Source organism: Microcebus murinus, chromosome 8, assembly GCF_040939455.1.
Source record: "Microcebus murinus isolate Inina chromosome 8, M.murinus_Inina_mat1.0, whole genome shotgun sequence".
Lineage (NCBI taxonomy): Eukaryota > Metazoa > Chordata > Mammalia > Primates > Cheirogaleidae > Microcebus > Microcebus murinus.
The window spans coordinates 3,595,692-3,619,133 of record NC_134111.1 but is presented as its reverse complement, the minus strand read 5'-3'; the positions used below and the strand labels follow the sequence as shown (position 1 = coordinate 3,619,133).

General features: G+C 39.8%; 2 protein-coding genes across 4 annotated transcripts in view; one reads left to right on the top strand and one right to left on the bottom strand.

The window, feature by feature from the left end:
- IWS1 (interacts with SUPT6H, CTD assembly factor 1) overlaps positions 1 to 23,442 on the bottom strand; it is a 54,231-nt gene that overhangs the window by 12,423 nt on the left and 18,366 nt on the right. For 2 of the 3 annotated variants that reach the window (XM_076005449.1, XM_012739943.2), the window contains exons 3-8: positions 14,116 to 15,265; positions 12,468 to 12,660; positions 11,696 to 11,753; positions 5,642 to 5,739; positions 3,895 to 4,045; positions 955 to 1,037 (exon numbers count right to left, since the gene is read on the bottom strand). In XM_076005449.1, coding sequence (XP_075861564.1) covers positions 955 to 1,037; positions 3,895 to 4,045; positions 5,642 to 5,739; positions 11,696 to 11,753; positions 12,468 to 12,660; positions 14,116 to 15,265 — 1,733 coding nt within the window. Of the gene's footprint in view, positions 1 to 954; positions 1,038 to 3,894; positions 4,046 to 5,641; positions 5,740 to 11,695; positions 11,754 to 12,467; positions 12,664 to 14,115; positions 15,266 to 23,442 lie in introns of all 3 variants that reach the window. The other variant, XM_012739942.3, reaches the window with a different exon arrangement.
- LOC105857532 (folliculin-like) lies at positions 20,326 to 22,327 on the top strand. The gene is given in 3 exon segments (XM_012739944.3): positions 20,326 to 20,830; positions 20,833 to 21,357; positions 21,429 to 22,327. Coding segments are annotated over 3 exon segments (1,740 nt in total). The 5' UTR covers positions 20,326 to 20,455; the 3' UTR covers positions 22,269 to 22,327.

The following is a 23,442-nucleotide window of genomic DNA, read 5'->3' as shown; positions in this document are numbered from 1 at the left end:
TCAAAAGCAGTATGAAATTCAGTTCTTACTTTCCAGAAATATACAAATTTGACAAAATTTGCTTAAAACAAAACTAAGTAAACTTAAATCACACAAGATAGATTATGCTGATATGAATGGTACAGACAGTAAGACTGAGCTCCAATCATTACAGCTAAAAAAACAAATTAGATTAAAATCATGTTTAATCTATCAGAATAGTGATTCTCAAATAGTTTCAAGTGATGATGAAGCTGGAACTATGATTCTCTGCAGGACGCCAAATATCAATAAAATACTGATACTTACAACTCTATTTTATGCACTAGAATCAGTTTTGTTAACAGAAAACATGACCAATACTACATATATAAAACCAGTGATAGACAGTTTGGACTAATGAAATAGAACAATTTCCTAGTTATGAATGTCCTAGGCCATGCTGGTGGCTCACTAATGCATTTCTTCGGTCATCAAAAGTAGGCTGCAACTTGGGTGAAAGACAAAGCAAAGCTGATCAGAAATATGAGCAAACCAATGAAAAAATTTGGTAGTAAGGGTCTATTAAGAAAGGGCATCATTATTTCAGAAGGATCAATGATTGTGATGATAACAGGGCCATAAAAGCCACGTACAATGTGTGCTTCAAGTAGTCTCCCAAGATTTGCTGTTTACAATCACACCGGGAAAACATATGCATTTTCACCAAATCCAAAACTGTCGGTAAAGAATAAAATTAGCAGTTCCCAAGTTTTTCTTTCATTCATATTAGTTTGCTATTTGTTCTGTTTGCATTAGGAATCAAAGTTTAATAAAAATTTATGAAGAAAGGTATTTAGGAAATTTTATTCATTATTATTTTTCTGTGAACTGATAGAAGGCTACCATTATTTAATACCTCTAGAACACCAGTATATCATCTGAATATCATTCCATTAAAAAGAAAACGCTTTTTCAAGAAAATGAATTACTTACTTCTTAAGGTGCATGACCACAGTAGGCAATAAAGTTAACTTTTTCAGTGCTGGCTTTTTTTGATTGTTCAACTGTCTGTCTTCCTATTCAGAAAAAAATTAAAGATAGAATGGATTTTTGGTACAGAACTACGCATGTGTCTGTCAAGCAAACCCACATTAAAAACATTAAAATAATTACCTTTAACAACTATAAACTGAAACAATCAATTTTGACTTAAAATATTGGCACAACTGTCGAGTTTTCAAAGAGTTCATTCAAGGTGCAAATTATATCTGGCAAATTTTGGTTTATCACACCAGAAATAATTTTCCAGATGTAAGGTTTGGATATTCTTGGAATATTTTATCAAAGAAGAGCTTCAGCATTTACTTGGGCAGTTTTTTCTTTTTTCTGTTATGCAAAATTTCAAATTTCATAAATATAAAATACAAAATATACCTGTTATGTAGATTTCAACAACTAAACTCACATGGCCAGTCTTATTTTAGCTAGATGTCTACCATGCTTCCCCAAAAATAAGACAGTGTCTTATATTTAGTTTTGCTCAAGAAGACACCCTAGAGCTTATTTTCAGGGGATGTGTTATTTTTTTTTAAGTATGGCACAACAATCTACATTTATTCAAATATAGTTGTCTTCTTCTGGAACATCATCATAGTAAAATGGCAGCCATAGCTTTCCTTCTTCCCCCTGCGGACACACAATACCTAAAGCGGAGTGTCCAGCCCCTCACTTCACTGAGACTTTCCCCTCAAAGCCTCAGCTTGCAGCACGCCTAGGATGGCCGCGACCTGACAGGGGGAGCTGACCTTGTTGGTGTGGCTGCCTGCACCTTTCTGGTCACCTCTGGGATAGTAGCTGTCACGATGGGGTAGATGAGAAGAGCTGCTCATCTTCTTTACCACTCCGTGATGAAATGCATGGGTTGTGCAGTTATGCTGCATAGCCACGCCCATCACCAGGTCTTATTTTTGGGGTAGGGCTTATATTGCACAAATGCTTAGCAATCCTGCTAGGGCTTATTTTATGGGTAGGTCTTATTTTCGGGGAACATGGTACCTACTTTCTTTCCACCCTGGAACTGCTTTGAAACAAGTCCTAGACACAGCTCATTGAATCCATTAATACTCTAGCAAGTATTTCCAAAAGACCAGATCTTGTTTTTTAAACATACTAAGTTGGTGTAAAAGTAATTGCGGTTTCAGACCATGATTTTAAATCTTTATAAGTAGGCTCGAACACATCTTTATTAATCAAAATAAGAACGGTTACAATCAACACATTTTTGCCAATGAGAAATGTTTGTTTATTCCTGTAGTGTAAAAATCCATGCTTTGGATTTGACAAACTCTTGGAAAGTATCTTCTGCATCCTGCTAGTTGTGGAAGTTTCTTCCCTGCAAAAAGTTGTCGAGATGCTTGAAGAAGTGGTAGTGGGTTGGCGAGAGGTCAGGCCAATATGGCGAATGAGACAAAATTTCATAGCCCAATTCATTCAATTTTTGAAGGGTTGGTTGTGCAGCCTGCGGTCACGTGTTATCATGGAGAAGAATCTGGCCCTTTCTGGTGACCAATGCCGGCTGCAGGTGTTGCGGTTTTCGGTGCATCTCACCCATTTGCTGAGCAGACTTCTCAGACATAATGGTTTCAGTAGGATTCACAAAGCTATAGTGGATTAGAATGGCAGCAGACCACCAAACAGTGACAATGACCTTGTTTTGGTACAAGTTTGGCTTTGGGAAGTGCTTTGGAGCTTCTTCTCCATGAGCTGGTCTTAACCTGCTGTCTATACAACCCACATTTCGTCATACGTCACAATCTGATTGAGAAATGGTTTGTTGTTGTTGAGTACGATGAGAGAAGATGACACTTTAAAAGGAGTTTTATTTTATTTTCGGTCAGCTAATGAGGACACCCACTTAAAGAGTTTTTTCACCTTTCCAATTTGCTTCAAATGCCGAACGACTGTAGAATGGCTGATGCTGAGTTCTTTGGCAACTTCTCGTGTAGCTGTAATAGGATCAGCTTCAATGATTGCTCTCAAATGGTCAAGTTCCAATGGCTGGCCACTGAGCTCTTCATCTTCAAGGCTTGTTTCCTTTGCAAAACTTCTTGACCCACCACTGCCCTGTACGTTCGTTAGCAGTTCCTGAGCCAAGTGCATTGCTGATGCTATGAGTTGTCTGCGCTGCTTTATGACCCATTTTGAAATAGAATAAGAAAATTGCTAGAATTTGCTTTTTGTCTAACATCATTTCCATAGTCTAAAATAAACAGCAGAAAGTCATTAACAAAAAAAATACAAAGTGAGAAATGTGCATAAAATGATGTATATAACATAACCACATTTATTTAAGAATGCATTTCAATAACAAATGGTAAATTTTAACAATGCTAAAATCGCAATTATTTTTGCACCAACCTAATAATAATAATACTGGGCCAATTTTTATAATTTGGTCCTAATAATATAATAATAATAACTGGGCCCTAACAATAATACTGGGCCAATTTTTATAATTTAGCAGATTTTTAAAACACAATGACAGCTGCAGTCTCTTGATCAAGAAAGAGAATGACACATGCATTTATAACCATTTTTTTATATATGAAGAAACATTAAACCTTGGGGTGAACTTAAGAACAAAACTATTTTCCTGTAAAACTAGCAAAGCCATTCACCTAAAAAGGTTAATTTAACTGAATACTTAGTTTTTTCACTTTTTTGTAAACATGAGTAAAAAAGTAAAATTATTTCCATGCTTAAAATTTAGAACAAATAGAACAAAATTTAGAACAAATTTAGAATAAATGCTTTATTACAATAAACAAAGTACCTTAAATGTAGTTTAAGTAATGCCTAAGCGTTAAGAAAAAAAGGCACCCGACCAATGGGGTGGGGGAAAGAAAAGATGAACCTAGAAGTGACCCATCTCACCTCAGCAGCTTCATTCATCTTAACAATCATGGCACTCACAACGTCATCTGCATCACTAATAAAGGTGCCACCATCGCGGTTCCGTCTGCGCTTGCCACTCATGCTCTTTTTCCGCTGCAACATCATCTCAAAATCTGACAGAAAGTCCATACTAAAGCAATAACATAAAATCGAGTGTTAAGTTCTCTTTTAAATACACATTTACTTTCATCACACTTAAGAATACCAAATTTCTTAATTCTAACTCGATGAGGTGCCACCTTCTTTTAAAAGTAGAAGTATAGTCACGCACCACATAACAATGTTCTGGTCAACAATGAAATGCATATATGATGGCAGTTATCTAGTAAGTTAACGATAATTTGTTATTGAAGAAAAAATATTCAGTATTGAATCACCTAGGCCTTCACATTCATTCACCACTCATTTGACACCCACAGCAACTTTCAGTCCTGCAAGCTCCATTTGTGGGAAGTACTCTATCAAAGTGTACCATTTTTTCCTTTTATGCTGTATTTTTACTGTACATTTTCTATGTTTAGATATACAAATACTTACCACTGTGTTACAACTGCCTATAGTAGTCAGTACAGCATGTTGTACAGGTTTGTGGCCTAGGAGCAAAAAGGTCATGCAGCCTACGTGCATAGTAGGCTGTACAATCCATGTTTAAGTATATTCTATGATGTTTTCAAAATGACAAAATTGCCTAATAATGCATTTCTCAGAACATATTCCTGTTAAGTGATGCATGACTGTACTTACCACTTGCTATTAAAAGAACAGCTGAACACAGATATTATGTTCAACTCCTATACTACTCCAACTGCTGTACATTAATCACTAGCCCTAAACTTTTCATATACCATATTCACACTTTTATCTATTGGCTTAAGAAGGAACATTTCGAGTTCTCATTCAGCTTTAGTTGCACTGCTTTTTATGGGAATAGGATGGTGTTCAACTATTTGAATGTTTTTGTCTTATACAGCATGAGTAGAAAAAAATTAAAAATAAACTGCTGCCTTTCAGTGATAAGTGTAACTCTCAAAACATAATGTAACAGAGATAAATATGGAAATCTACAGTCTTGCTAAGAGCTTCAAACATTTGTGGATTTCATCAGAATCATTACCCTTAAAAGAGGGAGTTAATCATTCTTTCCCACTATCATATAAATTCAATTTCTGAAAGTACTGCCAAATGCATTTAGTTTAATCCTTGCATGCCACTAGGAATTAAAAGGGGAATTATTTTTTAAAGCATTGTCTTTACAACTGTAAACAGTAACTCACTAATTATTCTATTCTTATATGGGACCTTTCAAGATATGAGATTTTCCTCAACAGATTCCAACTATCTCAATCAAGTAATCAATCAAGTAATGTTTTGTAGTTAAAATGTTAGACTTTCCCCATGCCCCCACAAATCAGTTTTTCTCTCAAAAAATGTATTTTTAAAATTAAGTCATTTTTCAGAAGAGTTTACATGGTCAGTCATAAATTAAGGGTCTGGTACTATATAAATATAACTGCACAAATTAAGTCATCTGAGCACAGGGTAAATGAAAGAAAATAACAATTTACTGACAACACCATACATAGAGAAGTATAACATAGAAAAATGGGAACAGATTCTCTCCTAAGCTTAACCAGAAACCAAAATGGAAAACAAAAGAAATTCAACAGTCCCTACCTTCATTTTTTAACTTCTCTTTAACAAATTCCTTAATAGCAAACAAACTTACTGTTTTCCTCTCTTTATGTTATCATCAGAATCTGAATCTTCTGCTTCTTTTACCTGTGTTTCACCCTTTTCTTCTTCCAAATCTTCTTGGTTAAAACCCTAAATGTAAGATAAATTAGCCCAAGTTATAGATTTCCTTCTGTATAAGTGCTCTTAATTATTTGCATTTTTAAAGTAATACATCCACAAAAACCAAAAAGTAAATAGGTATCAAAAGGTACATAGTAAAAGATCCCTCTCTAGCCACTAGTGCTACTAGTTTTCTTACATTTCCTTCTAGAAATAGTTCGCCTTTATATACGCACTTCTACACACACACACACACATATATATTTAGTATCCTCTCTTATCATACAAATGGCTGCACATTATTCACAGTGGGTTTGGGATACTGCTCTACGCATTTCAAATTTAACAACAGAATCTGGAAGCCAATCCATATCAGCATTCGATATATATATATATTTTTTTGAGACAGAGTCTAACTCTGTTGCCTGGGCTAGAGTGCTGTGGTGTCAGCCTAACTTACAACAACATCAAAGTCCTGGGCTCAAGCAATCCTCTTGCCTCAGCCTCCTAAGTAGCTGGGACTACAGGCGTGCGCCACCATGCCTGGCTAATTTTTTTTTTAATATATACATATTTTTAGTTGCCTAGCTAATTTCTATTTCTTTTTTTTTAGTAGAGATGGGGTCTTGCTCTTGCTCAGGCTGGTCTCGAACTCCTGAGCTCAAACAATTCTCCCCCTTAGGCCTCCCAGAGTGCTAGGATTACAGGTGTGAGCCACCACACCTGACCCAGCATTAAGTATTATTCCTTTTAAAGCTTTGACTATTTCACCATGTGGCTGTAAACATAATTCATTTATATATTTGCCTAGTGACATTTAATTTTGCGTATTTGAAATTTTGAGAAATATTTGCCAAATTGTCTTTCACAGAGGTTACTCCAATCATTTCTTCTTACAGCAAAGTATGAATGCACCTATTTCTCCACCTTCTCACTACTATAGGTTATCAAGCATTGCTATTTGCCTATCTCTGGACCAAAAAACAAAAGGAAAGGCATCTTAGTGTAGTTTTATTCATATTCTCTTATTATGAGCTGGGCATTTTTTTCATGTTTACAAAGCCACTTGTAATTCTTTCTCTGTGAATTCTCAATATCCTATGCTCATTTTTTGTTGGTCTGTTCATCTTTTTCCTATCAGTGTATAAAATCTCTTTAAAAATTAGAAATAGGCTGGGCGTGGTGGCTCACGCCTGTAATCCTAGCTCTCTGGGAGGCCGAGGCGGGCGGATTGCTCGAGGTCAAGAGTTCGAAACCAGCCTGAACAAGAGCGAGACCCCATCTCTACTATAAAAATAGAAAGAAATTAATTGGCCAACTAATATATATATATAAAAAATTAGCTGGGCATGGTGGCGCATGCCTGTAGTCCCAGCTACTCGGGAGGCTGAGGCAGAAGGATTGCTTGAGCCAGGAGTTTGAGGATGCTGTGAGCTAGGCTGACGCCATGGCACTCACTCTAGCCTAGGCAACAAAGCAAGACTCTGTCTCAAAAAAAAAAAAAAAAAAAAAAAAAAAAATTAGAAATAGCCCCGTTAGTGACAGGAGCTGCATAATCCCTACATTTGTACAGTTTGATTTTGTTATGCTAATGTTTGCCAGGCATAATTTTTCATTTTTATGAAAATGAAATGGCCAGTCTTTTCTTTATAGCTTCTAACTTTTGTGTTATACTTTGGGAAGAGAAGTCTTCCTATGGTCACCTAGTATAGTGTATTTCTCACTGAACTGAAACCATAACCAAGTTGATCCAAGATGATGCTAGCTCTCTAAACTAGATAAATACATCTTAATTTTGTAATATGCTATTTTTTAAATGAGAATGAGCTCCATACTCATATTCAGTATCCAAACAAACAGTCTCTGGCATAGCATACAGTCTCTAAAATACTTGCAGAATAAATTCTTCCTATTTTCCTTAGTTCCACTTTATTTTTCTATCACCTTGAACTTGATTCTAAATTCATCTGCTTTTTCTCTTGCTTTAGTAAAAAAAAAATACTGATTTCTTTTTTCTTCCGAGAACTATCGAACAAGGCTTTAAATTTCTGAGTGGCAAGGGTGTTTTGTTTGCTAATTTAGTTATTAATTTTGAGTTTCATTGCACTACATTCAGAAATTATTTATACTTTGTACTTTTTGAAAAAACTTGGTTTAAAATTTATATGGAAATGCTGGCTGGGCATGGTGGCTCAACCTTATAATCTCAGTATTTTAGGAGGCTGAGGCAGGAGAGGATCGTTTGAGGCCCAGAGTCCAAGACCTGAGTAACATAGCAAGCCCCCATCTCAACAAAAAATTTTTTACAAAAAGTTATCCAGGTGTGGTGGTGCATTCCTATATTCCCAGCTACTCGGGAGACTGAGGCAGGAGGATAACTTGAGCCCAGTTCAAGGATGCAGTGGCTATGTATGTGCCACTGCACTCCAGCCTGGGCAACAGAACAAGACCCTGTCAAAAACAAAAACAAAAACAGACAAAAAACCAGTACACGGATACACAAAGAACCAAGAAAAGTCAAGGCAATGTTGCTTAACAACCATCAAGAGTTATGTATTGGCCGGGCGCGGTGGCTCACGCCTGTAATCCTAGCTCTCTGGGAGGCCGAGGTGGGCAGATCCTTTGAGTCCAGGAGTTCGAAACTAACCTGAGGAAGAGCGAGACCCCGTCTCTACTATAAATAGAAAGAAACTAATTGGCCAACTAATATATATAGAAAAAATTAGCCGGGCATTGTGGCACATGCCTGTAGTCCCAGCTACTTGGGAGGCTGAGACAGTAGGATTGCTTGAGCCCAGGAGTTTGAGGTTGCTGTGAGCTAGGCTGACGCCACGGCACTCACTCTAGCCTGGGCAACAAAGCAACACTCAGTCTCAAAAAAAAAAAAAAGAGTTATGTATTAATAGCACAAGCATAAAGAGAACAACAGAACAGCAGAAAAGATAGTGCAGAAACAGATTGGAATATACACATATGGTCAGTCGATTTAGGAAAAAGATGCACTAGGAGTAGTAGGAAAAGGTAATCTTTTCAATAAATGGTGTTCGGTTAACTGGATATTCCAAATGGGGAGAAAACTCTTCACTTTTATCTCATACCACAAGCAAAACCCCATTCTAGGTAGACTGCACAACTATGTGAAAGATAAGATATTCAAGCTTCCCCACTTGGGAAAGAATATTTTCACAACCTTGGAGATAGGCAAAAATCTCTTAGAATTTAAAAACCTTTCACTATAAAGAAAAACACTGGTAAATTCGATCTATTAAATATATTAAAATTAAGAACTTTTGTTTATCAAAAGACTCCATTAACAAAGTGAAAAAGAAAACAATCAAATAGAAGAAGATACTTTCTTTAAACTTTCAAAATTGCCAAAGGGTTTGTATCCAGATTATATAAAAAGATCTCACATAATATTTTTTGCCTTAAAGTCTACCTCTTTGATATCCAGTTTTCTTCTGGTTACTGTTCACACACAGTATCTTTTCCTACCCTTTTATTTTCAACTTTTCTTTATCTTGTTTCAGATGAACCTTTTGAACTCTGTCCTTTAACTGGAACATGTAGTACTTTTACATTTACTATAATCTCTGGTATTATCAAATTTTAAGTCTACTATTTCACTATGTACTACTGTCTGCCCTCTGTTTCATAGGTCTTTTTCTCTTTTCTTGCATCTTTTGGGACTGATTAGCTTTAATTATTCAATTTTTTCCTCTCTGTTTGGAAGTTACATATTTTGTTACAACCTTTCTAGAGGCCACTTAACACACACCCTAACTTATTAAAGTCTACTAATACATATTTAAATACATTTGCAAGACCTGTAAGGACTTCAATTCCATGTGTACTCCCAATATGTTGTTGATATCATGTGTTTTAATTTTATACATATTTTAAACCACACATGACTTTTTGTTTTGTATGGTTAAAATACTCATTTAGGCCTATACACACTATTGCTTTTTCCTTCTTGCATCTCTAAGTTTCCACCTTATTTTTTCCCTCATTTCTGTATTTCCTTCAGTTGGTACACTATTAATTTCCTCCTCATTTCATTTTCATTCCTGAGAAGTATTTTTGCTGAATATAACAGAATAAGTTTGCAGTTATTGGATTCTATTGTTTCTGTTGAGAAGTCAGCTGTCAGTCTAATTGTTGATTTTCTGAATGAAATATTTTTCTTGTGTCTGCTTCTAAGACTTTCCTATTTTCTTTGGTTTCTTACAGCTTTCGTAATGTATTCAGGTGCAGATTTCTTTTATTTATCCTGCTGGCAATTTGTAGGACTTCCAGAATTTATGGCTTTATGTGTTATTTCTTTAAATATTGTTCCACTATATATGTAATTTTCCCTCAATTACTCCAATTTGTTCTCAACCTTTTCACATAATCTACATCTTTTATTTTGTTAGGTTTTCCGTAATAATGTACCTCAATGCTTCATTCTAGACATTTCCTATCTTCCATTTCACTAATTTACTCTTCAAATATGTCTAGCCTGTTGTTAAACTCATCCATTGAGGTTTTTTTTGTTTTTGTTTTTTGTTTTGAGACAGAGTCTCACTTTGTTGCCCAGGCTAGAGTGAGTGTCATGGTGTCAGCCTAGTTCACAGCAACCTCAAACTCCTGGGCTCAAGCGATCCTGCTGCCTCAGCCTCCCCCATCCATTGAGTTTTTAATTTCAGTTACTATATTTTTATAGTTCTGAAATTTATACTTGGTTCTTCTCCAAATCTGCCTTGTCCTTTTAAGAACTGTTTGCTCTGACATTTTAAATCTTTGCTTTTATCTCCCTGAAGAGATTGTTTAAGGCAATCTCTAAAATGCCTATATGTAGAGTTCTAGGCCTATTTCTATTGTCTGTTGTTTCTCCTGTATCCCATTAAATGTTTTCTTTGTGTATATCACACACTATACATGAAAAACTTGAACCACTGTCATTAAATTTCTGGGACTAAGGTTCTCTAGTCTGTAAGATGATTCAAAGATGGTCTAAAATCTGAGTAAAGGCTAGTTTACTTGCAGTTTACCCTTAATCTTAAGGGTGCTGCTCTGAGGAGCCCTAATCCAGGCATGGGGTTTATAGGGCCCCTTAACCTCAATAGGCCCTGAACTTGACCCCTTGTTCCCAAGCCTAGAGGCTGTTAAAAATATGAGCAGCCTCTCAGGCTGACAGGCAAACGCCTCAACAGGGAAAGAGTTTAAATGCTGAGTCACTGCTTTAGTTTTCTGTCTTCTGGCTTAGTAATTCTTTGCTACCTTGTTTCTTAGTAATGAGCAGATTTCTAAATATTTTCTTCAGCTTTCCTAGCTATCTTCAGCAGAACAGTTAGTCCAAATTACCCAGACTGCCTCTGTAATAATCAGCAGTTCCCTATTATGAATCTTACCCCTTAGCATTATAAAAATGCCTTTCAGTGTCTCTTAATGTGTTCCTTCCTCTTTTTAATTCAATTTTGCCTGTTATTTTCCTTTTACACCTTTGTGTATATATACCCTTATATTTCGGCTGCTGAATCCTTTTTTTCTCATAAATACATTAAAGCTGTTTATTTTTACTTACAAGAATCACCTATTAGACAACTACTGCCACAAAAACAAATAGAAAAGCACAGTGAGGCCGGTACGGTGGCTCACGCTTGTAATCCTAACACTCTGGGAAGTGGGCGGATTGCTCGAGGTCAGGAGTTTGAAACCAGCCTGAGCAAGAGCGAGACCCCATCTCTACTACAAATAGAAATTAATTGGCCAACTAATATATATAGAAAAAATTAGCTGGGCATGGTGGCGCATGCCTGTAGTCCCAGCTATTTGGAAGGCTGAGGCAGTAGGATTACTCAAGCCCAGGAGATTGAGGTTGCTGTGAGCTAGGCTGACGCCACGACACTCACTCTAGCCTGAGCAACAAAGTGAGACTCTGTCTCAAAAAACAAACAAACAAAAAACAGTGAAAAAGGAAGTATTTCCATCTTATACTTACTGTAAACTCTTCTTCTTCTTCATCACCAGATTCTCCAAATATGTCTGCAATGAGATTTCTAGAAAAGAAATAAATATAAAAACATTCATTTGTTTTCTTACCATGTAAACAGGAACTTTTTTTTTTTTTTTAAAGAGACAGGGTCTCACTCTGCTGCCAGGCTGGAGTGCAGCAGTGTGATCACAGCACACTTGTAACCTCAAACTCCTGGGCTCAAGCAATTCTCCTGCCTCAGCCTCCCAAGTAGCTAAGACTACAGGTGTAAACTATTATGCCCAGCCAGGAACCATTTTTTTAAAATGGGGTATAATTTACTTAGAGTAAAATGTGCAGATCTTAAGTTTCTAGTTTAATGAGTTGTAAAATGCATACACTCATGTAACCAGCACACTAACCAAGGCATAGAATAATCAATCCCACCTCCCCAGAAAGTTCCCTTATGGTCTCTTCTAGTCAGTCTCCCAATATCAACACCCTAGAGACAATCATATTTCCATCACTGTAAATTAGTTTTATCTGTTCCTGTACTTTATGTAAATGTAACCATGCAATGTATACTCTTTGCTTCTTTCTCTTAACATGTTATTTTTGAGATTCATTCATGTTGTGTAGCAATAGTGCAGGAACTGAAATTCTAAATCTCCAAAGTCATGCAATTAGGCAGGGCATACATTATTGTATCTCAACATGAAATTTTAATACAAATTTAAGAAATTTGAGAGACAAACCCTCTCTACTGCCTAATTAAGAACCCTTGAAAATTGTCACTTACTCTTCTTCATTGCCCGACTCACTATCACTCCCAAATAGATCTTTCTCTTCATTTTTCTTATCAGACAGTTTTTCTTTCCCTGTTTCATCTTCACTGTCAGATGCCACTCTCTGCTCTCTTTTGCCTGACTTATCTGATATAGCATCACTGTCAGAGTCATCTGCATCGGAAACAATACGACTCTTCTTTGCTGCTGCTGAAAAAGAAAATCATCATTCATTTTAATTTGTTATGGTTATTGTATTATTAAGCATAACAGGTGCTTTATTTTATCTTATTTTATTTTTTGAGACACAGTCTCACTCTGTTGCCTGGGCTAGAGTGCCCTGGCGTCAGCCTAGCTCACAGCAACCTCAAACTCCTGGGCTCAAGCGATCCTACTGCCTCAGCCTCCCGAGTAGCTGGGACTACAGACATGCGCCACCATGCCTGGCTAATTTTTTTCTATATATTTTTAGTTGGCCAATTAATTTCTTTCTATTTGTAGTAGAGATAGGATCTCGCTCTTGCTCAGGCTGATTTCGAACTGCTGACCTCGAGCGATCTGCCCGCCTGGACGTCCCAGAGTGCTAGGATTACAGGCGTGAGCCACCGTGCCCGGCCATAACAGGTGCTTTAAAACGGCAGTATGTGTTAATAGGTCAAAGAGCCCCTGATACATGGTTAAGAAAATGAAAAAATAAAAACCAAAAAAGGCTCATTCAGAGCCATCTTATTAATACAAATTATCTGTTATTTTGCTTAGGAAAAAGTGGCCTGTCCAAAAGATGAAGGAAGAAATCATCCATATGAAAGTGAGCATCCATGGTTACCTTTCCTTTTGGGAAACAGAGAAAATTAAGATTAGACTGATGGGCAGAATTACCATCCTTTTTATGTTGCTTAATAATAGCAGAACTAAAAGGGACTAGATATACCTTTTTAGGAATATTTCACATGTTCCTTACCACTGCTGGCCATTTTGAAATTTCTCATCTTCCTTAACAAACTGGCAGCATGTGTGGTAGGTACTCTTTTTCCTTCTCTTCTAATAACTGTCAGATTATAAGAGAATATGTCTTTTTCAAAAAAATATAAGTTTCATAAAACAGTATTCAAGTAAAAATTATTATCTGTGAAAATGAGGTCTCGGGTAGTAAAGACTTGAATGCTCTGAAGAGACATGGAGCCTCTAAATAGAATCCCCCCAAACTTCCCTGTATTTGGGTATTCAACAATGTTGAACAAATGAAGAGAAGCAGTTCTCTTCCTGTAGAAGCTCAGTTACTGTTTGGATGGGATCTAGTGATGAGCTATCAGAGACCTACAGCTAATTTTGCAGTCAGGGGTTCTATGTAAATGTACTTCTTGGAAACATTACCCTTTCCAGTTTTAAAAAAAAAAACTAAGTCTTTTCTATTCCCACTGACACTTGGTCTAGCTTCTCACTTTGAGGGAGTCAGAAATTAATAGATGCTGCTACAACTCAAAGGACATTTATATTAGCTTAGCCAATGATACCCAGAGGAAATGACTGTCCTACTGATATTTTAGAATATCAAATTGAATGATGGGTTATAGAGCTAACATAACAGAAAAGGACACAATGTTTCACAGATACAAGCTTAGATGATAAACTATTGACAAACAACGCAAAATAATTCCTTACATGCTTTCTCTTCATCTTCACTATCAGAAAGCACAGCAGCTTTTCGCTTTGCTACTCTCTCCTCCTCGCCCTCCTTTTCTTCATCTTCATCACTGTCAATTTTTTGTCTTTTGGGTTCTTCCTCCTCACTGTCAGAACTGTGAAACCTTTTTCTATCCGTATGGCTATCTGATGGAAAGGAGTCATTCTGCATTTCTGTATCCTCTTCCTTATTCTCCCCATCACTGTCATCATCTGATTCTGGCTTCTGTTTGTGTCTGGAGGCATCTTCAGTCTCTGAATCACTGGCAGGTTCCTTCTGAGGCTCCTCACTCTCAGAGTCACTGACTCGGGGTTTGGGTAGTTCTTCATTTTCAGAATCACTGGCCTGATTCCTTGGGGGGTCCTCACTTTCCGAATCACTAATTCTAGGTTTGGGAAGCTCTTCATTTTCTGAGTCACTGGCCTGGTGCCTTGGAGGGTCCTCACTTTCTGAGTCACTGATACGGGGTTTGGGAAGCTCTTCATTTTCTGAGTCACTGGCCTGGTGCCTTGGAGGGTCCTCACTTTCTGAGTCACTGATACGGGGTTTGGGAAGCTCTTCATTTTCTGAGTCACTGGCCTGGTGCCTTGGGGGTTCCTCACTCTCAGAGTCACTGATCTGAGGTTTACGAAGCTCCTCACTTTCCGAATCACTCATTCGAGGTTTGGGAGGCTCCTCATTTTCTGAGTCACTGGCTTGGTGCCGTGGGGGTTCCTCACTCTCAGAGTCACTGATTTGAGGTTTTAGAGCATCCTCTGTTTCAGAGTCACTGGCAGGACTCTTTTGCAGCTCTTCAATCTCAGAATCACTGGCAGGATGTTTTCTAACATCTTCGTTTTCTGAGTCACTTGCATGTCCATTAAGAAGTTCCTCATTTTCAGAGTCACTACCAGGTAATTTCCTGGTCTCCTCACTCTCAGAGTCACTCCCGTGCTGATTGACATCTTCATTTTCAGAATCACTTGCAGGAGGCTCTGCACGTTCCTCAGATTCAGAGTCACTGTCCTTTTGCCTGTGAAGCTCCTCACTTTCAGAGTCACTAGCATTAAGATTTGAGGGCTCTTCATTCTCGGAGTCTGTCACATGATGTCTCTTGGTGAGGCCATCCTCTCGATCACTAGGTTCATTCTGAAAAATAAAGTGAGGAAAATTAGAAAAGTGCTAAAATATGTTTGGCAGTAAAGTGATAAAACTTGGCCGGGTGCGGTGGCTCACGCCTGTAATCCTAGCACTCTGGGAGGCCAAGGCAGGCTGATTGCTCAAGGTCAGGAGTTTGAAACCAGCCTGAGCAAGAGCAAGACCCCGTCTCTACTATAAATAGAAAGAAATTAATTGGCCAACTAATATATACAGAAAAAATTAGCTGGGCATGGTGGCGCATGCCTGTAGTCCCAGCTATTTGGGAGGCTGAGGCAGCAGGATTGCTTGAGCCCAGGAGTTTAAGGTTGCTGTGAGCTAGGCTGATGCCATGACACTCACTAGCCTGGGCAACAAAGCGAGACTCTGTCTCAAAAAAAAGGGGAGAGGGAGAGGGAGAAGGAGAGGAGAAGAAAAGAAAGCCAATCTGTGAAACGGCTAACATGGTTTGGATCCCAAAATGGGGAAAGATAACCAACCTTCACCAAAACAAATTTGTAAAGCATATCCCCTGATTACTATAGGAGACTAATTTTGAAGAGCTAGAAATTCTTAAAAAGTCTAAAAAAGAACATTCTTGGGTTTATAAGTTTGAAATTCTTTAGTTAAAAGAACTATAAAGCTTTATTTTAGTTAAAGGCTCAAATAACATACAGGGACCATGCTCCCAAGAGAATGTAAACAAAAAAGGAAAGGAGGAGCTCACAATTCCTAAGCACCTATTAAGAGTCAATCCATGTTAGGCTTGCTCCTGTTAGTTCACTCACTCCTCACGACAGTACTTCCCATGGTAAGAAAACTGAGGCTTAGAATAGTCACGGTCATATATCTAGGAACCCTGGAACAAAAGTTTAAGTTTTAGAAAGAACATGATGAATCTAACTATACTAATACACAATGTCACTTGAAATAATTACTCTGAAAATATGTTCTAGGGTACAAACTTCATATATGCATATCATAGTTATGTCTTTAAAAATGCGAAGAAAAATATCTAAAATTAAACAGTAAAATATTAACAAGTGTTTTATGATCTGGGCAATTTTTTTCCCCATCCAGTATCTTAACTTTCAAACAATGGTGATAATATTCTGGTATAAAAGTAAAAGTATTTCTGTATTTGAGTGTTTCCCCTTAAAACTCTACTGAGCCAAATATTTCTCTTTAGAATATGACTGAAGCTACGTGAACTTATCACAGATCAATTTTTAAGGACTAAAGAGTCTTTAATAACGTGTATGCCCACCATTATGCTCTGAAATAGTTAAGTGACTAGAGAATTCTTGTTATAACAAGATAAATGGCATGAAAATACTTTAACTTGTCCTAGGCTCACATAAAGAAGACTAAGTGTGCTGTGTCTACAACTTCGAAAAAAGTACAAAAATTTATAAGCAAAGGTTTGAGTTTTTTTCATCTTTTATTACTATCATTATAGCACAGCATTCCAAAGAAATAGTAACTGCTACACATATTCACTGAATATAACACACTCAGGAAATTTTCCAAAACCACAAACCTTTCAAAATTCCCATAGGTGTTTTTCTTGAGTTCTCAGTAAGCAATCAGCACAGTACTATACTAGATTCCTAGTCAGTCACACATCCCATTATCCCACTGAAACTGGTATTTACCTATTAAATGTAATATGAGGACTGGAGGAATAAAAGAATCTTGTGATTACAGCATAATACTCCATATATTGCTTAAAGTTCACTTTAGCTATATTTCTTTTTTTTTTTTTTTTTTTTTTTTTTTTGAGACAGAGTCTCACTTTGTTGCCCAGGCTAGAGTGAGTGCCAGGGCGTCAGCCTAGCTCACAGCAACCTCAAACTCCTGGGCTCAAGCGATCCTTCTGCCTCAGCCTCCCGAGTAGCTGGGACTACAGGCATGCACCACCACGCCCGGCTAATTTTTTTGTATATATATTAGTTGGCCAATTAATTTGTTTCTATTTATAGTAGAGACGGGGTCTCGCTCTTGCTCAGGTTGGTTTCGAACTCCTGAACTCAAAGGATCCGCCCGCCTCGGCCTCCCAGAGAGCTAGGATTACAGGCGTGAGCCACCGCGCCCGGCCTATATTTCTTAATTTAAAAGAATGTAGATGACGGCCGGGCGCGGTGGCTCAAGCCTGTAATCCTAGCTCTTGGGAGGCCGAGGCGGGCGGATTGCTCGAGGTCAGGAGTTCGAAACCAGCCTGAGCAAGAGCGAGACCCCGTCTCTACTATAAATAGAAACAAATTAATTGGCCAATTTATATATATATAAAATTAGCCGGGCATGGTGGCACATGCCTGTAGTCCCAGCTACTCGGGAGGCTGAGGCAGAAGGATTGCTTGAGCCCAGGAGTTTGAGGTTGCTGTGAGCTAGGCTGATGCCACGGCACTCACTCTAGCCTGGGCAACAAGCGAGACTCTGTCTCAAAAAAAAAAAAAAAAAAAAAAAAAGAATGTAGATGAAAAATTTATCTAGAATTTAAACCTAAGAAGGCAGGCATTTTTTGTTTGTTTGTTTTCTTCACTGAGGTACCCCCCCTCCCAGGATAGAATGGTCTCTAGAACATACACACAGTAAGTACAGGTTGAGTAATCCAAAAATCTGAAATCCAAAATGCCTCAAAATCTGAAATATTTTGAGCACCAACATGATGCTACCAGTGGAAGATTCCATACATAGGTACCCAATACAAACTTTGTTTCATGCGTAAGATTATTAAAAATAATGTATAAAATTACCTTCACGCTATGCATATAATAAGGTGTATATGAAACACAAATGAATTTCACATTTAGATTTGGGTACCATCCCAAGATAACTCATCATGTACATGCAAATATTCCAAAATCTAAAACACTTCTGGTTCCAAACATTTTTGATAAGGGATATTCAACCTGTATTTGCTGAATGAGTAAAGTAGGAATAATATAAAGTGAGAAATAATTGATTAAACAAGCATTCATTTAATGTCTACTATGTGCAAGGTGCCAGGAATCAAGTCTGAATTTTACTCAGTGTCTGATCTTAAGTAGCTATTGTCTAATGAGGAGCCAGCAAAACATACCATAACAATATAGTGTGATATGCACTATTATGACGGTATGCTTATGTTTTGAAAGCCTACAGTTAAGTGCATCTATATGAAACTGAGCTGCAAAAGATGTACAGACACAGGCACTTCTGTACTTAGTCTGTGATGATGTAGTTAACTAGACTGGGGGGTCAGGAGAGAGGCATACAATACCAGCTGAGGCAAACTAAAGTAAAAGGCAAAAGGGAACATTGTAATTGGCCTTAGCTAAACTGCAAACCAAAAAAATCTAAAATACAGGTTTTTAAAAGTAAGATATGAGTACAACAAATTAATAGTAGAAATCGCCATTTAAATATTATCTTCTGGCCAGGCATGGTGGTTCACACCTATAATCCTAGCACATTGGGAAGCCAAAACAGGAGGATTGCTTGAGTTCAAGACCAGCCTGGGAAACATACTGAGGCTTCATCTCTACAAAAAATAAGAAAAATTTGCTGCGCATGGTGGTGCACATCTGTAGTCCCATCTTATTTGGGAGGACGAGGCAGGAGGATCGCTTGAGCCCAGAAGTTTGAGGCTACAGTGAGCTATGATGAGGCCACTGCACTCTAGACTGGGTAACAGAGACCTTGTCTCCTAGGGGAAAAAAATCCATTTTCTTAAATTCCCTCTTGGTAACTGTCAGAGAAATCTAGCACTCTGAGGGCCCTTACAGCCTTTAGGAATGTCTATAATGCCTTATATCTTCTCCTTAGCAATCGTTCACACTGTAGTTATAAATAACTACTAGTTATCCATCATAATGAACAACCTTGTTCACCTCAGCACACAAACAGTAATCATACTCTTTATGGACCAGAGCCAGAATACATGTGTACACACACACACATATAAGTGACCTTCCTAAACTGCAAAGTAAATAATAATAAAATTGCCACAGAGCAAATAATAATTTGTAAATTTCAAAGTAGTATCTCGTCAAATGGAAACCCTTATAAAGAACCAAAAAACTCAGGACATTTATTTCTTTATACATCAGAAATATCAAACTCAAAACACTTGACTTTGTATACTACTGTATCATTATAAATTGGTAAAACACTCAATACTAAAGTAAGTCACACAGTAAGTTCCATGAGGAAATATCCATAGGAGCATTTTAAAAAATGTTTCACTGGATCCCAGTTCCAGAGCTGTATCTGAAACTCTCTTACTGGAATTTGTTATTACATATCAGTTTAATAAGCTTACGAAAGAATCTCAGAAATCCAGCAAATAAAATAATACAATGCTGTCAATCCAGTGTAGTTCCTGGAATGTTGCAACATTTGAGAGACTCCAATTTTACAACAAGCACACACAAAATAAAGTGAAGCTATATACAAGAGTGTCTCTTAGCCGGGCGTGGTGGCTCACGCCAGTAATCCTAGCACTCTTGGAGGCTGAGGCCGGAGGATTGCTCAAGGTCAGGAGTTCGAAACCAGCCTGAGCAAGAGTGAGACCCCGCCTCTACTATAAATAGAAAGAAATTAATTGGCCAACTAATATATATAGAAAAAACTAGCTGGGCATGGTGGCGCATGCCTGTAGTCCCAGCTACTTGGGAGGCTGAGACAGTAGGATTGCTTGAGCCCAGGAGTTTGAGGTTGCTGTGAGCTAGGCTGACGCCACGGCACTCACTCTAGCCTGGGCAACAAAGCAACACTCAGTCTCAAAAAAAAAAAAAAAAAAAAAAAAAGTGTCTCTTGTCTGTTAAAAGCCGGCTGCTCTTATAATGAAAGAATCAAAAGCAAAACCACTCCTGAAAAAAAATACTAGACAAAAAAACTATACACAGCCCGACGGGGGCGGCCGGACGGCGCGGGCAGCGGCCGCCGTTCCGGCCAGACCCCGCCGCTCCGGACCGAGCCGCGCGCGGCTGTGTGGGCTCGGCGGCCCCTCCCGGGCGCCCGCGCGCTCCCGCGGGCCGCGTTGGTACGGCCCGGCCTAGTCATGAGCCTCGACGCCGCCGCCACAGAAAACATCAGGTCTTCATGAATGACTGCTGTCACTACACCTGACCCATTTGGCAGACACCTTGCCTGGTCAAGGCGGGATGGTGGAAGTGTGATTCTGCTGAGAATAAGGCTTCTTGCAGTCTCTGAGGCACCATGAATGCCATTGTTGCTCTCTGTCACTTCTGCGAGCTCCATGGCCCTCGTACTCTCTTCTGCACGGAGGTGCTCCATGCCCCACTTCCCCAAGGGGCTGAGAACAGGGACAGCCCTCACCAGGGCCAGCAGGCCGAAGAGGAAGGCGGCATTCAGATGAGCAGCCGGATCCGCGCACACAGCCCGGCGGAAGGGGCCAGCACCAAGTCCAGCAGCCCTAGGCCCAAAAAGTCAGACATATGTGAGGGCTGCCGGTCACTGTCTGCAGGACACCCAGGGTACATCAGCCACGATAAGGAGACCTCGATCAAGTACGTCAGTCACCAGCACCCCAACCACCCCCAGCTGTTCAGCATTGTCCGCCAGGCCTGCGTCCTGTCCGGAGCCTGAGCTGTGAGGTCTGCCCTGGCCGTGAGGGGCCCATCTTCTTTGGTGACGAACAGCATGGCTTTGTGTTCAGCCACACCTTCTTCATCAAAGACAGCCTGGCCAGGGGCTTCCAGCGCTGGTACAGCATCATCACCATCATGATGGACCGGATCTACCTCATGAACTCCTGGCCCTTCCTACTGGGGAAGGTCCGGGGCATCATCGATGAGCTCCAGGGCAAGGCGCTCAAGGTGTTCGAGGCAGAGCAGTTCGGGTGCCCCCAGCGTGCTCAGAGGATGAACACAGCCTTCACGCCATTCCTACACCAGAGGAACGGCAACGCTGCCCGCTCACTGACATCACTCACCAGCGATGACAACTTGTGGGCATGCCTTCACACCTCCTTTGCTTGGCTCCTGAAAGCATGTGGCAGCTGACTGACCGAGAAGCTCTTGGAGGGTGCACCGACCGAAGACACCTTGGTCCAGATGGAGAAGCTTGCTGACTTAGAAGAGGAATCAGAAAGCTGGGACATCACACAGAAGTGGAAACCTAAAAAAATAAATAAAAAAAAAAAAAAAAAAGAAAGAAAGAAAGCTGGGACAACTCTGAGGCTGAAGAAGAGGAATAAGCCCCTGTGTTGCCCGAGGGTGCAGAAGGACGGGAACTGAGCCAGTGCCCGGCAGGGTCCTCCTCACTGTCAGGCCGTGGGGGCTGGCAGCCCCAAAAGCCACCAGTCTTCAAGTCCCTTCGGCACATGCGGCAGGTGCTGGGTGCCCCATCTTTTCGCATGTTGGCCTGGCATGTTCTCATGGGGAATCAGGTGATCTGGAAGAGCAGAGACGTGGACCTTGTCCAGTCAGCTTTTGAAGTTCTTTGGACCATGCTGCCTGTGGGCTGTGTGCGCACCATCCCGTACAGCAGCCAGTACGAAGAGGCCTATCGCTGCAACTTCCTGGGGCTCAGCCCACACGTGCAGATCCCCGCCCACGTCCTGTCCTCAGAATTTGCTGTCATTGTGGAGGTCCACGCAGCTGCCCGCTCCACCCTCCACCTAGTCGGGTGTGAAGACGAGCAGCCTCTGAGCAAGTACGAGTTCGTGGTCACCAGCGGGAGCCCTGTCGCTGGAGACCGAGTTGGCCCCACTATCCTGAATAAGATCGAAGCGGCTTTGACCAACCAGAATCTGTCTGTAGATGTGGTGGACCAGTGCCTCGTCTGCCTCAAGGGGGAGTGGATGAACAAAGTGAAGGTCCTTTTCAAATTCACCAAGGTGGACAGTCGGCCCAAAGAGGACACACAGAAGCTCCTGAGCATCCTTGGCGCATCTGAGGAAGACAACGTCAAGATGCTGAAGTTCTGGATGACAGGCCTGAGCAAGACCTACAAGTCACACCTCATGTCCACAGTCCGCAGCCCCACGGCCTCGGAGTCCCGGAACTGACACACCCGCCGTACACGTCTTCTGGAAGTGGTGATGGCAGTCCACAGACTGTCCCCAGCTCCATGAGAGGGGCTGTTCTTTGAGTTTCTGAGATGCTGGGATGGAGCAGTGTCCTTCCTAAGAATGGGGTTGGCTCTGCCCTCTGGGATCTGGAGCCAGTGCTGTTCTTAGCAGCCTCCCACAAGCTGTGGGAGTCGCCCCAGCTGAGGAAAGCAGTGGCGGGTGTAGGAACAACAGGATCCTTCTCTGTGTCTACGCTCCTGAGAGAAAAGTCTGTAAGGAGAACTGGCACCTCGGCCATCTCTCAGATTTAGATGTCAAAACCTATAGGAGAAACGGGCCAGTCCAGCATGGGGATTTTAGCTGCAATAACATATCCTCTCTCCAGGTTAATATTCAAACTTTTCCCATTCTAAAATTAGCAAGAGTCTTCTGGGTTTTGTGTTTGAGTGCACGTTTTGCTACAATTGTGAATATTCAAGACAAATGCCAATCTTTAGTCATTTCTAGTCATCTGATTCCGAGTCAAGGCTCTAGAGGCATAAGGCTTCTGAGGGTGAAGTAGATCTTTTCCTCATCTTCAGGTCCTCTGAAATTCATGTTCTGAGGTCATGGGACTTGTCTTCTGAGGTGTCCCCTGCCATCACTGGTGACATTAACCCGTTGATCATTTTTATTCAACGATGATACTTTGCTGAAGTGTCAGATCAAGCTGTCTGAGCTTGATTCACCATCTATGGTGAGACCCGTAGTTTTATTCTATATCACTTTTGCTTTTATTGCTGCTTTCAACATTTACATTTGGCTGCAGTTAACAATTTTCAGAGTATGATGATTTCATATAATTTCATCATCTCACTATATATATATATATATATATTTTTTTTTTTTTAAAGAGATAGGCTCTTGCCATGTTGCCTAGGCTGGTCTTGAACTCTCAAACTCCAGGACTGAAGCAATCCTGCCCCTCAGTCTCCCAAGTATCTGGGACTGTATATGTACGCCACCACAGCCCGACCATACATTTTTTAATGAGGATTCATGGCTTGGAGGGATTTGTGTTTGTTTAATTTATATTTAACATGAAGACTAAGTTTATATTAATATAACTAGGTATATGTATAATGCAAGAACATTGGAACACAATAAAGATATATTTTTATAAACTGTTAAA